The following is a 15,694-nucleotide window of genomic DNA, read 5'->3' on the forward strand; positions in this document are numbered from 1 at the left end:
ATTGATGAATTACTTCAATTGCATTCCCTTGTTGGGTAACAGAAGTGAATCTGAGTGGCGCTTTATACCATGCTAAACTCACAGCGGTGGTTGCTAGTTTACTGCAGTGCCTACGCTATCTCACGACCAATTCGTACGAGTGATTAAAAAGTGGCTAATTCGTACTAATTCATACGACCACACTCGTACGTATTCGTACGATTTGTCCAAACCCACGTGATGGGTTGGTTTAGGGGCGGGGTCATTCGTACGAATTCATACGAATTGGCCAATTCGTAAAATTCGTACGAATTCTCGTGAGATCGGGTTGGCAGTGCTGTTGTGTGAGAACTGAACTGTTCACCTGCATGATCATTTGTAAAACAAACTCCTATCCACAGTAATGTTTGATTCAGGGCCTGACTGGTTCAGATAGTCTGTGCCGCAGAAAGTTGCCCTGAGCGCTTTCGTCCTGAGGTTGCTGAGCGATGTTGTTTTCCAGAGAGTTTTCCGTGCTGGCAGCCAACCCGCTCACCTGCTCACCTAGTCAGCACAAAATGGATGAATTTCCAAGTGTCTCCATGCACTGCTATCCCATTAGATCCCTGTCAGTCACCCAGGTGATCTGAAGCAGAGCATGTTCTGATAACCTCAGTCTGCCTGCGGTCCGTCGCGCTTTAGCTGTCAGGTTGTTAATACCTGCTTTTCAGTTTAAATTAAACATTATATTGCATTTTTATGCTGCTGCATGATAGGCTCGATATTATATCGTCTATATGAATGAATATAATTAAATTCTGCAAAATAGCTAATAAAATAATAAACTGAGAAGTGAGTTTTCAAATACTTTTAGTTGTTACACTAATTTTTTCAAATGTTTTCTATAGTGAGGTTAACAGGGGACCAAAATTTTTGTCTTTTCTGAAGACAATGTATATATACACTCACCTAAAGGTTTATTAGGAACACCATACTAATACTGTGTTTGACCTCCTTTCGACTTCAGAACTGCCTTAATTCTACGTGGCATTGATTCAACAAGGTGCTGAAAGCATTCTTTATAAATGTTGGCCCATATTGAAAGGACAGCATCATGCAGTTGTTGGAGATTTGTGGGATGCACATCCAGGGCACAAAGCTCCCGTTCCACCACATCCCAAAGATGCTCTATTGGGTTGAGATCTGGTGACTGTGGGGGCCATTTTAGGATGGTGAACTCATTGTCATGTTCAAGAACCAATTTGAAATGATTCGAGCTTTGTGACATGGTGTATTATCCTGCTGGAAGTAGCCATCAGAGGATGGGTGGCCATAAAGGGATGGACATGGTCAGAAACAATGCTCAGATAGGCCGTGGCATTTAAACGATGCCCAATTGGCACTAAGGGGCCTACAGTGTGCCAAGAAAACATCCCCCACACCATTACACCACCACCACCAGCCTGTACAGTGGTAACAAGGCATGATGGATCCATGTTCTCATTCTGTTTACGCCAAATTCTGACTCTACCATCTGAATGTTTCAACAGAAATCGAGACTCATCAGACCAGGCAACATTTTTCCAGTCTTAAACTGTCCAATTTTGGTGAGCTCTTGCAAATTGTAGCCTCTTTTTCCTATTTCCTATTTGTAGTGGTAACCGATGGGGTCAAAATTTATATAACCCCAAATTTGCATGTAGTAAGGACAAACTAAAACTGGCAATATGAATAGAGAATTCATGTTGGCAGAAAAAAAGAGATTTAGAGCCTATTAACAAGATTACTGTTTTTTTTTTTCAGTATTCAGTTTTAAGCAGTTTGGAGCCATCCATGCTTTGAGATCATATAGGATGTAATGGGAGGGAGAGAAAAAACAGAATTAGGCTAAGCAGAAAGATAGATTTGTGTATCATCAGCATAACTGTGTAAATTAAGACCCTGACGGTGGATGATCTGATCCAGAAGCATGTAGATTAAAAATAGAAGTGGACCAAGAACAGAACCTTGAGGGACTCCACTGTCTGACATAACGAGATTTGTGTGTATAATGAATTGTTGCCTGTCTGAGAGATATGAGCTTGAAGGACAATTCCCGTAATACTGATAACAGTTAGACTAGATAGGAATACAGAATGTTAAAAAGCTAAAAGAATCAGAAGACTGAGGACACCATTATCAGAGGCAAGGAGGTCATTCCCTCATTAACACGTTCTGGTTGTCAAAATACATCTCCCTCAATTCTCTATGGCTTTGATCCTTGATAAACAGTAGGGAAGAAACTGAAGTTGTGATAAAGCTGTATATCTGAGTGAAACAGATTTTTGAACAAGAAAATGTGAATGGTAGGACTTGATTTTGTCCACTGGGGACATTATCGGATGGTTGTGGTTTGCTATTAGTCGATAGGTTTGTTTCGACCTTCGACACGTAAGCGGCAGCTATAGCGTCCACAATCCATCTGGGCAGGCTTTGTTTCGAGGCGTCGAGACCCTTGGTGCTCCCACCAAACGAAACGAAAAGCTGCTCCGAGCGCCTGAAAGGGGCGGGGCGTGCAGTGTATACCCTAAGCGCCCTGACTGGGTAGAGGAGATTGACATTGCTCTCGCTATCGGATGATGGCAGAGCCGATAGAGGAATGATCTGCACTCTGAAAGGAGTGCCAATCACTTTAGGAACAAGTCTAGTTTTGAGGATGACTTTCGAGTCATTTGGCCCGAACTCAAGACACGCAGCGCTAACGGACAGGGGGACACGTTTAACTGATGACAGACTTGTCATAAAAACGGTTTTGAGTGACAGGTACTTTAACTCCATGGAATCTAGTGGTTCAAAGGTAAAAGCTTTCAGGGCCTCGAGGACCAACGAAAGATCCCACATAGGAACCAACGGGGGGCGCGGAAGGTTCATCCTTCTGGCTCCTCTAAGGAAGCGGATGACAAGCTCGTTTTTCCCTAGTGACCGGCCGCGCATCGACTCTGCGAACGCTGCAACGGCTGCCACGTAGACTTTAAGCCTGGATGGGGACCTTCCCTTATCCAACAGCTCTTGTAGGAAAACTGAGCAGCCACAAGACCCCACATGACCCCACATTTGGTGAACACAGACCATTTAGACGCATCTGGTAGAGGGAGCTGGGAACGTTGGGGGAACGTTGTCCCTGGCTAATTTGTCTGGGCCGTCGTTCAGGTGGCCTGGCACATGCGTGATTAGAACAGCTTTCAGAGGCGCGTCTCCATTCAGAAACGACAGCAGTGCGGCAGCTCCACGTCTGTGAGGGGAGGCGGAAAAGGCGAGAGCGAAGCTGAAGGGAGAAAGTCCAGCGATCGCGGTGGCCACAGGCTCCGGCGGCCTTTGAGAATGGCGCTTCATTTGCGCTGTCCTGCAAAGGGCGGAGTGACAGCTTGGGGGTTAAACACTTCGAGCCGAGCCCGCAGGGTCGACATCGGAAGTGTGTCGCAGAGCTCACAAACCCTTGAGAGGGCGAGAGCTGCGTGTTCCTAGCCCAGGCAGAGAGTCTCCGTCGCTGAGTGGGGCTCTGAACGAGCCGCAGGAAGTGCGAGGCATCTTGAAAAAGATGATCGCTGCTCTTTTAGACAGGAAGCGTAGCTTGCACAGATGGCTGAAGGTGGCGAAGACGGCCGGCTTCTTCGGGCGCCGTCCTAAGCTGTCTTGACGTTTTCTCAACGGCGGCGGCTTCTCTCTAGATCCAGCGATGTGTAGAGCGTCGCTGAAGAGATGAAAATCGGAGAAACAGCCTCCGAGCCCTGCTTATATACGCTAAGCCACGCCCATTCTTGCGGGCTATGACGCTGTGAAGGCGCGAGCGCCCTTCATTGGATGTGATGTCACGTCGGGCTCAGTAGTAGGCTGTTGCAGTTCCCGCAGGGCAGCCTATGAGCACGCTAGACAGCCTACTCTAGGTCTGCAAGCTGCTGCACTGCGTTGACAATGAATACAAAATTAAGGATATTTTTGGCCTTCAATATCTCGAAAAGATTAATCTTTCGGTAACGCTTCCTTTTACAGTATAGTACTGGCTAATATAAGGTAAGTACATGGAACAGGGGTAGGTTTAGGGTTAGTACTAGTTATTACCCAGTAATTGTAGTTACTAAAATAAGTACAGAGTATTTAAAAGGGTAACTGGACTGTAAAAGGAAGCGTTACCAATCTTTCCCGTATTAACTTACGCAATACGAGAGAGCCTCTCGTAAGAGAACCAGCGAATCGTGGAACAGCTGTGACGTCATCAGAGCTTGTGCAGATGCTCTTGAGTCCTCCGGCTACTCTCGAAACGCTCTCGCGGTACTTTGATGGCATATGTCACACTCACGTGTTGTCGGCGCTGCATCAAGTCGGAGAAAATTTCTAAATGTCATGCATTTTTTCAAGTCAGATCGCTCTGCGCAGAGCTGCGTGAAGTCGAACACACCTGATCTCATGTGAGTGACATGTTGCCCCGCCCTCACGCCAGTAAACACATCATCAGAGAAGAGATGATTAAGAGAAGAGAAGAGATGATGAAGAGGAAGCTATTTTGATTAAAGATTATGAGGGCACTGGGTTTTACTTTTAAAACAATGATGATGTGTGCGGATTAATCATTTACAATAAATAATGCAGTGGTGCATAAAAAATAAGAATTGTTCATTTTGATTTCATTCACGCTAGCTCTGTGGGAATGTTTCATCTGTTTTTGTTTGAGCGTGTTAGATTGATTAGTAAAGTAGTAACGTACCTTTATAATTATAGTCTCATTCATGTCTGTTGCACAAACAGTGTGAGACGAGGTACATGCCACATTTGAACACCAGGGATATAAATTATATTACGGCTCAGGCTAATGTGACAAGACTGCCCTCTGGTGGCGAAAGGAAGCTGGCATGTGCATTAATCTTCCTCTTTAAGCCGTTATATTTCGCTTCATCCCTACTAGCTTAATCTGACTCTTAACTAGCACAGCAGTATTCATCTTTGTCTTCGCATCAGTTTGTTTTTTTTCTTCTAACATTTGTCTCTGTCTTATAGGTCCTGCCTGCCACACACTTCCATTGACTGCAAAAAGCATCGCCATGGCAACACGGACAGACTGCAATCCATTGCCCTCATTAGGAAGAACCTGAAAAGATTTCACACCTCTGTTTTATCTCTCCTTGATAACGTACACGCTACACAGATGTCAGGTTGACATGGCAACCCAACGGCCCTGTACATATAAGGACAGGTGTAGACGACGGGTGAATTTACGTTCAGGAATCTAGTCACAGGAGGATGTACTTATATATATAATAAAAGAATTCCCTGTGCTCAGAGCTGGACACATAAATAACATTAATAATAGATCATTCGGCAGTGCAAATGTATTATGGAGGTTATTTTTAAATTAGTTCATTATTAATTGATGAATATCATTATCATTTACATTAATAAAATTCATTAAATATTAAATGTTGTTAAAAAATGATCATAATTCCCTTCAAAGAAATATTAATTTTAATTAGAAAAAAAGAAATATTAATGTTAATTATGCTCAGATTAAGAAATTCAAAAAAAGGTAACATGAAATATATATGTGTGTGTGTGTGTGTATACTGTATATTACACACACACACACATATATATATATATAGTATTTACAAAATGTATGTTAGATGTGATTAATCAATTTGACAGAACTAATATATATATAATATATATATATAGTATTTACAAAATGTATGTTAGATGTGATTAATCAATTTGACAGAACTAATATATATCTATATATATATATATATATATATATATATAATTATTATTATTATATATATTATTATTGTTTTATATGAGTGCTGGGCAACAATTAACAATTAATTGCATCCAAACAAAAAGTTTGTGTTTAGATAATTTATGTGTGTGTACTGTGTATAATTATTTTGTATATCTAATTATACACAGTAAACACACATAAATTATATATGTGTGTGTGTGTACTGTGTATAATTATTTTGTATATATAAATACACATTTACGCATGTATATATTTATGAAAAATGTGCATGTATAATCAGTATATATATACATCATTTATATTATATATAAATATTTTATATATAAATAACACATTTTTCTTAAATATACATGCATGTGAGTGTATTCATATATACAAAACAATTATACACAGTAATTCATATATGAAATTAATATATTTAATTGTTATTCTACATTCTATATTAATTTTGTATATACAGTATATTAAATATGACACACACACACACACACATATATATACATATACACACACACATTACATAAAACATATATTGAACAAAAAAGTGTAATAATACATTTAAATATATACTCATTGCATTATTTAGACTCAAGTTAAATATATATTTAATATGGAGTTTAACATAATGACGATAACAAATCAAACACCCTCAGTCCTCCAGATACCCGCCTCCAGACGTGCAAAGCGTTATTGAAATTTCACAAGACTAGACACGCTTCACTTTATCTGAGCAGAGAACAGTTAATATAAGCCATCCATCAGAGAGACAGCCTCTGTAATGCACAGGTATGAGTCTCCGATGACCTCAAACCCACAAGCTGTTACAAATGCCTCCCAGAACAACAGAGATGTTCACGGAATAGACAATTGGGACAGGATGTGATGTGACAGTAGGTGATTCAGATATTTAGGTCACAGACTTCATAAAGGTCAGAGGAATTGTACTGGGTTCCACCTGACAGACAGTCCAGCGACACGACAGCATTGTAACACGTGAATGGACAGCATTGGTCCTTGCGAAGCTCAAACGTGCTGCGCAACACGAGAATGAACCTCATTGGTCCTTGCGGAAGCTCAAACGTGCTGCGTAACACGAGAATGAACCTCATTGGTTCTTGCTGAAGCTCAAACATCATTAGTTCTCGCGCGTCAAGCTTTTCTTTTTTTTTCTTTTTTGAACTAGCTACTTCTCATGCTACTTAATTGTACCATGCATTACAACTGGGTTTGTTTTGGGGGTCTGAAAACACAAACTTTTGAAAACAAAATTAAAAGTGCAAGTTTTTGAAAACGATTCCGCTGTCGTCTCTGTATAAACTACCAAAATGCGAATTTGTGAACACTGTGACATCGTGTGCATTGTGTGTTCAGTCTATAGACCTTATGCACCAGAGAAACGTGGGCGCCGTCATCTTAAGAATATTGTCTTTGAACTTCCGGTTCTGTATATTTCTATGGCATCGCTGTCGAGGAGTAATTAGCTGGTGAAGTATTGTAGAGTTAACAAAAGTTATCATAACCATTGTAATGTTTATCATAAGCATGGTAAAACAAATGTCGAATGGGATTTTTTTTTACGAGCAGTTCATTCATACCTATGGAAGATCGCTGTAGAAATACAGACCGGAAGTGAAAAGACAACGAGCGCAACGCTGAAAAGGGGGGGGGGGGGGGGGGGGGTTGGGGGGGGGCTACATAAGGTCTGTAATTTCTTTACAAAGTGACATCATCACCAATACTGGCCTGCCATAATACAGCCTTTATATTCATTTCCACAATTCCATGTAAAAGGGATCATTCTGATTTACTTTCATAACGCAAAGGAAAACCTTTTCTGTTTTTAGCAGGACCAGCAATGAGAAGGAAAAAAAAACAGTGCTGCATTCATGACATTTATAAGTGATATAAGCAGGGATCGGAGGGTGTTTCTCCGATTTTCATCTCTATAAGTGACATTTATATTTAAAATAATAAAAAAATATATATACTTAATATACCTCATATCTTGGGCGATGAAATGCACAATCCTCTTAGTGATGTCCTCCTTTCTCTTCGCCGACAAAAGATGGACCAACACCAGTTGCGTGGTGCTCCGGGTGCTTCCTGACGCATGTGGCATGGCCTGGGGATGCACCTAGTATATAATATTAACCAATAAAATATATAAATAAACTTTTAGACATTAGACATAGCAAGCTGTCTGACACGTGTAATATCTCGCTTACCGCTTTTAGGTGATCGGCCATATTGGTCGTTGAGCAGCTGTGGTACGTTAGCTTTAGGCCGCATAGCTTGCACTCCACAGTCTTGTCGTCTTTTTTTTTGTAAAATGCAGCCAGACAAAAGATTTAGATTTGAGGGACATTTTGTCAAATAAAGCCAAAACAAATAGAGTTCTATTCAATGCAGCAAAACCAATTATATTTTTTCCTGAGCGCGAAGCAGCAGCGCAGGCAGCCACGGGTGCGGTTCACGAGTGATCTACTTGGTGCGCTAAACTCTGTGGCGCAGTTAAAATAGCCTAAATTAAAGCATTTAACGTTGTGGATAAAACATAAGCTAATAATTATATTTAGAGTACAGTAATATATAATTACTTATAAAAGAATAAATATCAAGGAGTAAATCAATGATAATTACTTTCTAAAACAAAAATAAAAAAGCTACTGGTCGACCAATGAGAATGTCAGTCTACTACATCATTATTGCATCGACCGATTAGTCAACTAAACGACTGAAGTTAAAGCTGAAAAGTTAACCCATCTTCATACATTTGTTCAAATCAGATCATGCAAGACTGCAAAATAGAGAAATGCATGTAATATTATTTTATCTTATAGTACATTTATACTGACAGCTAAGTTTTCTTATTATATAAAAAACACTGTCCTGGTTACTAACAGCTCCTCACAGCACCCTACACACTGACAAATAATATTTTAAATATAGAATTCTTTATTCAGCCCTTGATTCCCAACAAGACAAACATTGTGACAGAAGTCATTTGTCGTTTTTAGAATGTTGAGTTAAAGTGAAGACAGTGAAAGTATCTTTTAACATTCATACCACAGCAATTCTATTCTTATAAACAGGCATACATCTACACAGGGTTAATCCAAACCAGAATCAAAACTTGACTTAATAACAGGCCCCATACAAAAAAAACCCACTGACAATCGTGTGTGCGATGAAATTTCAAGGTTAAAATGTACATAGAAATGTTTGCACTTCACTTACGCATTCAATCAAACGCTTCTGGAGAGATTTCAGGTTTAGCCGTTCTGAAATTAATGCTTATGAAACCATTGAATAAGACAGCACATCTTCATAACTGCACGCGTATATATTCTCATCGCCAATTTAAAACCTCTCATACAGTATTTAATGACAACATATTACATACCAGCTATTATGTTGGTAAAGTATCTAGTTAAAGCCTATACAAGTCATCCTCGATATTTGAATCCAAAGACTCAGTCTCTTTAATTCATCAATCCATACTTCTGAAAATATAAAATCCCACAAAAAAAGACAAATATATTCATACATATTTTGGATTTTTAGCTTTTAGATTACATCCGTGTGTATGTGGAATACATGTATCATAAAATGTTAGAAAGCATCCAGTGCTGAGTTCTAATGGGATGCAGTGCGCATGAAGCTGGTGTGCAAATCCAACACCCTCATTTGATCCAAATCAGATTAAATCACCATTCAAAGCAATTAGCACCACTGCAGAAAACATTTACTCGCCAACATTCGCACGGTGAATGCCAAGACGCAACATATCTGCCAGTTGCCATGAATTTGATGGAAATAACAACAATGTCTGAGAGCTTGGTTTATCACAGAGCCTTGAATGAAGAGGAGGGCGAGTGGCATCCGCAGTGGAAGTCTGCGCTGGGGTCGAACAGCAGCGAGTCTCGGTTGTGTTTGTGTGGCAGGCAGTCGAGGTGATACCAGGCGTCGCAGTCGTCACACTGGATCCACTGCACTGTGTCCTGCTGCGGGAGACGACAGTGTGTCGCTGCGCACGGTTCCACGCCCTGAGCGACCCCCATGTCAACATCATCCTCGTCTTCAGAAGAGGAAGAAGAGGATGAGGATGAGGAAGAGGAGCTGGAGGAAGATGATGATGAGGGAGATGGCAGGGAAGGCCGTGGCGGCAGCGGGTGTTTTCTAGGCCTTCCACGTCGTCGCCTGCAGAAAAAGAAAATCAGTAAAAATATACATTTATGAATGCAATCAATTCAGAAAATATAGTATTGTTAAAATATTTAATGGCTTCATTTTCATAAAAAGAAATTTCAATTGTAATATACTTTCTATATTTTTAAACCTTATTTTAGAATAAAGATTTTATTAATTTCCATAAATTTCTCAGGCTTGGAATTTAATCACAAATTTCCTGCTATTTAACATTAATAAATGCAATTAATTAGAAAAAAAAATACTACTGACATTAAGAAATATTAATGACTTTAATATCTATATATAGCCACTATATTACAATAAAAAAAAATAATTCAATTTTATTCTATTATTTTATTCTAAAATATTTTATATATATATATATATATATATATATATATATATAGGCCTTGAATATTCCCTGATATTTTATATTAATGATACAATAATAAATTAGAAAAAAAAATACTCACTCTTAGAAATATTATTTATATATATATATATATATATATATATAAAGACAGACAAGAATAAAGATTGAGATCATTTCTAGAAATGAAGTATATTCTGAGTATAGATATACTGAGTGTATATATACATATATACACTCAGTATATATATACACACTAAGAATATCAGGAATTTATGAACTATTTGTATAGGAATTTATATACAGTGTGTGTATGTATATATATATATATATTTATATATATATATATACACTGTATATAAATTTCTATACAAATAAATTATAAATTCCAATATAAATTCCAGCTTTTTTCATGTTTTTGATGATCGTGAGGCTCCTGTATGTGACTATCCAGTATCACTCACCCAGTTGAGGCCTGAAAGCGAGAAATCACCCCCCTCGCCTTGTCCGTCTTGCTCATCCTGGCTGATGGGGAGGTCAGGTTGTAATTCTCACTTCCCATCCGCAGGGAAGAGTAAATCGGAGAGCTGTTTGCCCTTGGTCTCCGTCCAGGACCAGACAAGCAGGGTTTCTGCTGGCGGTGGGGAGTCAAATTGATGCTGTTGCCTGTGGTGTGACTCATGTTCACAACATGATTGAACTGCCTGTTCGGTGCCGCATTGAAAACGCTGCCGGTGTGTTTCGACACATCAAGCTGTGAGCGGCAACTTTGCTCCAGTTTGGGTAGAGGGGGTTGAAACACCTCTGACTCTGACTTGTAAAGTCGTCGTCTTTTCTTTGCTTGTACTCTCCTCCCGTCCTCCGCGGGATCGTCTGAACTGTCGTCTTCCAGCAGAACCGTGTGGGCTGACTTGCGTCGGCTTTTTGAAGACGGCGGGACAGACTTGGATGAAATCTCGCCAACAGCCTGGAAAGGAGGCGGGGTTGTGGGCGGGGCCAACGCGTTGAATGGCGGAGAGTTCAAGTTGGTCGTTTTTTCGCTTTTCTTAAAAGTCCAGCAGCTGCCGTTCATCTTGCTCAGGCTGCCGATGGAGTTGAGGATGACTGTGGCTCTGTTGATGGACAGCTTTGAAATGTCCAAGGCGGGGTCCGGTTTACGGTCCGAGGACGTTCTGATTCGGTTCTTAATGTCAGATGAGAAGGAACCCGCTTTGGGCACAGTGATGGCGTCAAAGTCCAGTGGGCGAACCCGTACTTTCTGGAAGAGGAAGTAGAATTCTGGGCTGGCCCGTCCTGATTGGCCACCGATGGTGAGTGTGTCGCCATCAAAGATTTCCTTAAACACTCCTTGTTGAAGGCGTATGTCATTTACCCATGTGCCTGTGGAACAGAGAGAAACTTTTTAGAAGATATTTTACATCAGAGCTTGTAATAAAATAATATACACTTGTCTCAGAATGCAATTGTGTAGGTCATGTTCACATAAAAATACAATTAGGGTATACATTTACAGCAAAATATTAAAGGTTCTCTAAGCGATGTCGGGTGACGTGACTTCTTGACGTTTAAAGTATTTTCAATCAAAACGGAGGCTAGATAGACCCTCCCTCCTCCTCATCTGCACTGACCCCCCAAACCCCACCCCCAGGGTCTTCTTGTCAGTTATTGGCTGGAAACAGTTTGTTATATTTCGTGGATGGGTCGCCGCAGTTTGTTTTTGTTGCCATTTGTGGAGCCTGGGTTGTCTGCATAGACCGGGTTTTTTTTACAGTGTGTTTAGGGGACAGGAAGCTAGCGGATAGTGAGGAGAATAAGTTTTGGAATAAAAACGTGTGACATCGCTTAGAGCACCTTTAAGAAACAAACAATAAATATAGCATTTGTAATATTTTATATATTGAAATAATAAATAATATAACTCTTTCCCCACCATTGTCAGAATTTTCATCATTTATGACAACACTTCTCCCCTGTTGGAATTTTCACTGTTATACAGTATAAGGGGGGCTATGAAATTTAGAAAAAAGCAATAGCAGATGCATATGTAAAATATTAACATTAAACAGCATATGCATCAAAACCATATGCCTAATGTTAGCGTATGAAATGTCCAGATTGAGTTTAAAAGCAGAGGCTCTGTTCTTTCTTTTGATATTCTGTATGTTCAGATATTTATACAACAAAATATCCTGGTGCCCATGAAAATTTTGTGAAAATGAACAAAAAGGCTAGTTGTCGCTGGCAACTTAAAAAAATAATTAAAAGGCTGGCGGGTAAAGAGTTACAAAGTATTGCTGTCAAATAGATTAATCATAATTAATCGTACCTAACATAAAAGTCTGTAATTATATATATATATATATATATATATATATATATATATACACACACACACAAAATATTATATATAATCTATACATGCGTGTGTATGTATGTGTGTATATATATATATAATATTATACATACATATATACAAACACATGTATAGATTATATATATAAATATTGTATATGCATGTATATAATTAATTTTTTTTTAAATAGCATAATACCCACCATAGCTGCTGCGGTCCTTCACTTGAACTTTCCAGCCCTCTTCTCCAGACGCATCGGTTTCTCTTTCCACATGGAGCTCAGCATGGATACGGGACACGATTATTGACTCCAGAGTGACGTCACAGAGCTCTGTGGCCCGTCCCAGCCTAAACACACACTGGGCCAGAGCGGGCCGGAAAGTGTACAAATCACGCGCAGAGTCAGATGACTCATTTCCATGGGCGTTACTACTGTTTGTATGAGACAATCCAATCCTCAACAGTTGAAAACACGGCTGGACTCCTGACGACATTTTGACATCCCACAAATAAATGGGGAGAAGATCTGCAACACAGCCGGCAACAGCTGGGCCAATCACATAACACTGGGCTAAACGTCCTCCATCAAAGACTCATACTCAGAAAGACTCTTTTGAGTACGACCCTTATAAATAAATTATTATGCCAAGTACATAACATCTGACACACTAGATATTATCAAAATATTTGGAGGACAACTAAAAAGTAGCAGCACAGATAGATAGATAGAGTTCTGCACAAAATCTCTAGCTATGTGAAGTATTAAAAGTGAATATGCAGTGCCGGGTCAGATACCGTCACATGCTCCTCTTCATTCTGGAAAACAGAACAATACAGCGCTTTAGTGACATCACATTACCAATATTAAATTCTTTATTGCATGTTATTTTATTCATATCAAAATCTTTTTTAACATTTCTACAGTGAACATTCAAAAATCAAAGTTCTAATAAAAATTAACATGATATCACACACACACACACACACACATATATATATATATATTTATTTATTTATTTATACACACACATGTATCATGCATAGTTGTGTGCGTTAAAATATTTACATTTTTAATATGAAGAGTTCAGATGCAAAAGCCTCTAAATGCCATTTGAAATTTTCTTCTTTAATGATGATTTTTATCAAACTTGTATGTTTAAGTTCAGTAATTTCACTTAAATAACAATTAATAGGTAATCTTCATTGCCATTTAAGTGAAATTACTGAACTTAAATATACAAGCTTGATAAAAATGATCATTCTAGAAGAAAATTTCAAATGGCACTTAGAGGCTTTTGCATCTGAACTCTTCATATATAGTTTATTTTAATAACTATATTATGCATCACAATATTTAGAGATGATGTATTGATCTTTATACCCAGTAATAAAGAAAGAACGTAAGAAATACTTTTTTTCATTATATTAAATACTTTTACAAAAAAAAAAACAATTGCTAGTCAACGTGGACCATAGCATTGCCCCGAATAATACATATATTTCTATAAACTGATCATTTATAGCTTGACCAAATGTCAAAGTTAGTTGTGCGTCGTCTATACAGTAACACCGTCTGATTCTCTGATTTACACCATGCATTGTAGCCTATAGATTTCCTTACGAAACTATAAATCATATACAATTGCTCAAGAACGTGGCAAAGCAGTAGTTTACAAAACATGCGGTGTAATTACAAAGCACAGACGTTTGTTTTTCGCTATAGCACCTTCACAAAAAGAAAGGTTAGTGGTTGTGAAGGCTGAGCAGTGGATGGCTCGCGCATGAAGCACGGTCACACAAAGCGAGTTGAAAACAGCGGTTTTATAAATACAACCATATAATTTCGTCGAACATAAAGATGATAAAACACTTACAAAAGCATGACATACCTAATTTATGAAGGTATATGTTTAGTAAAACGCTACATGTGTCTTTTATTTGTGCTCCGTGGTAAATCTTATCGCCTCCTCTCCCCAGGAAGTGCTTTGAAATTTGGCGCGCCAGGACCAGGACGCGTTTCCTTGCGCGAAAATCAACGCCACTTCCGTCGATGATGTGAGGGAGACTGATGTCAACAATGCTGTTGGTTTTTTCCATAGGTACTTCAAGGATATTCTGTTTGGGTTTTTCATTTTTGAGAAGCAACATGAGAATACTTTTGGTGTGTAATTCTAAAAAAATATATAATTATATATATTATATATATATATATCATTTCTATTTCTATTTATTTTATTTGTAGTTCTTATTTTTTTTATTTTTATAGGGAGTATTGTTTTACTTCCTCTTTTTTAATTTTCTGTTTAAGTTATTATTATTATTAGTCTTTCTCTTTGAATTCCAATGTGATGTAATATGTTTCAATCCTTGAACCTCTGGCTCTTGTTTGTAAAGCTTTTCACTTTAGTATTATGTAAATAAATGATTAATAAAAAAAGAGAAAAAAAGTTTTTAACCATAGGTGAGCTTTTTTGTTGTTGTTAACATAATCATTGCGATTAATTTAGGCTATGTAATAACTGACACACTCTGATGGATACGCTCATTATGCCATAATTATTAAATAATTTAAATAAATAATACATATTTCTATTTAAACATATTAATTGTATTTATATAAATACTTTAAAAAAATGCCAATGAGAATTACTGGATAACTGCATGCCTCTGTATATTAATGCTAAAGGATTCAAGCAGTTTATAGTGTTTATTGAATTTCAAAATAGTAGTAATTATGCATTATAGAAAAACAAACAGACAAGAACATCAACCATGAGATTTTTACATTTTTTTTATTTATTATTTTCATCTTTCATTCACAAGGGAAAAAACAAAGTTGAACTAAAGTTGTGCTTGAAGTTAAACTATGAAGCCACATGTAATACTAAATGAACAAAGCAGCCAAAATAATATCTTCTGCATCATACTTTGTACACAACTGTGAAGTATTGTTAATATTCATGGTTCTAGGTTCTATTATATGCCTGTTAACTGAGTTTCAATGCTCACCCGAAAGAGGAAAAATGCTATGTTTCACAATCACAACATT

General features: G+C 38.2%; 1 protein-coding gene and 1 long non-coding RNA gene across 3 annotated transcripts in view; both read right to left on the reverse strand.

The window, feature by feature from the left end:
* The window catches only part of LOC120483520 (uncharacterized), a 28,673-nt gene extending 20,506 nt beyond the window's left edge, over positions 1 to 8,167 (reverse strand). Inside the window, exons 1-2 of the long non-coding RNA XR_005623616.2 lie at positions 7,957 to 8,167; positions 7,729 to 7,865 (exon numbers count right to left, since the gene is read on the reverse strand). This is a non-coding gene — a long non-coding RNA (uncharacterized LOC120483520). The remainder of the gene's footprint in view (positions 1 to 7,728; positions 7,866 to 7,956) is intronic.
* A 501-nt stretch (positions 8,168 to 8,668) lies between these two features.
* On the reverse strand, positions 8,669 to 14,692 carry tcf19l (transcription factor 19 (SC1), like). 2 transcript variants are annotated; one of them, XM_039678324.2, is made up of 4 exons: positions 14,535 to 14,692; positions 12,848 to 13,461; positions 10,757 to 11,672; positions 8,669 to 9,931 (listed from the first exon to the last, which is right to left on the reverse strand). In XM_039678324.2, exons 2-4 carry the CDS (start codon positions 13,137 to 13,139, stop codon positions 9,577 to 9,579), a joined length of 1,563 nt encoding a protein of 520 aa, XP_039534258.1. In that variant the 5' UTR covers positions 13,140 to 13,461; positions 14,535 to 14,692; the 3' UTR covers positions 8,669 to 9,576. The 2 variants fall into 2 exon arrangements, with proteins under 2 accessions (XP_039534258.1, XP_088978991.1); XM_089122865.1 differs by having other exon boundaries at positions 14,520 to 14,641.
* Between the last annotated feature and the right edge of the window lie 1,002 nt (positions 14,693 to 15,694).

This window comes from Pimephales promelas, chromosome 18 (genome assembly GCF_988280905.1).
Source record: "Pimephales promelas chromosome 18, fPimPro1.hap1.1, whole genome shotgun sequence".
Taxonomy (NCBI): domain Eukaryota; kingdom Metazoa; phylum Chordata; class Actinopteri; order Cypriniformes; family Leuciscidae; genus Pimephales; species Pimephales promelas.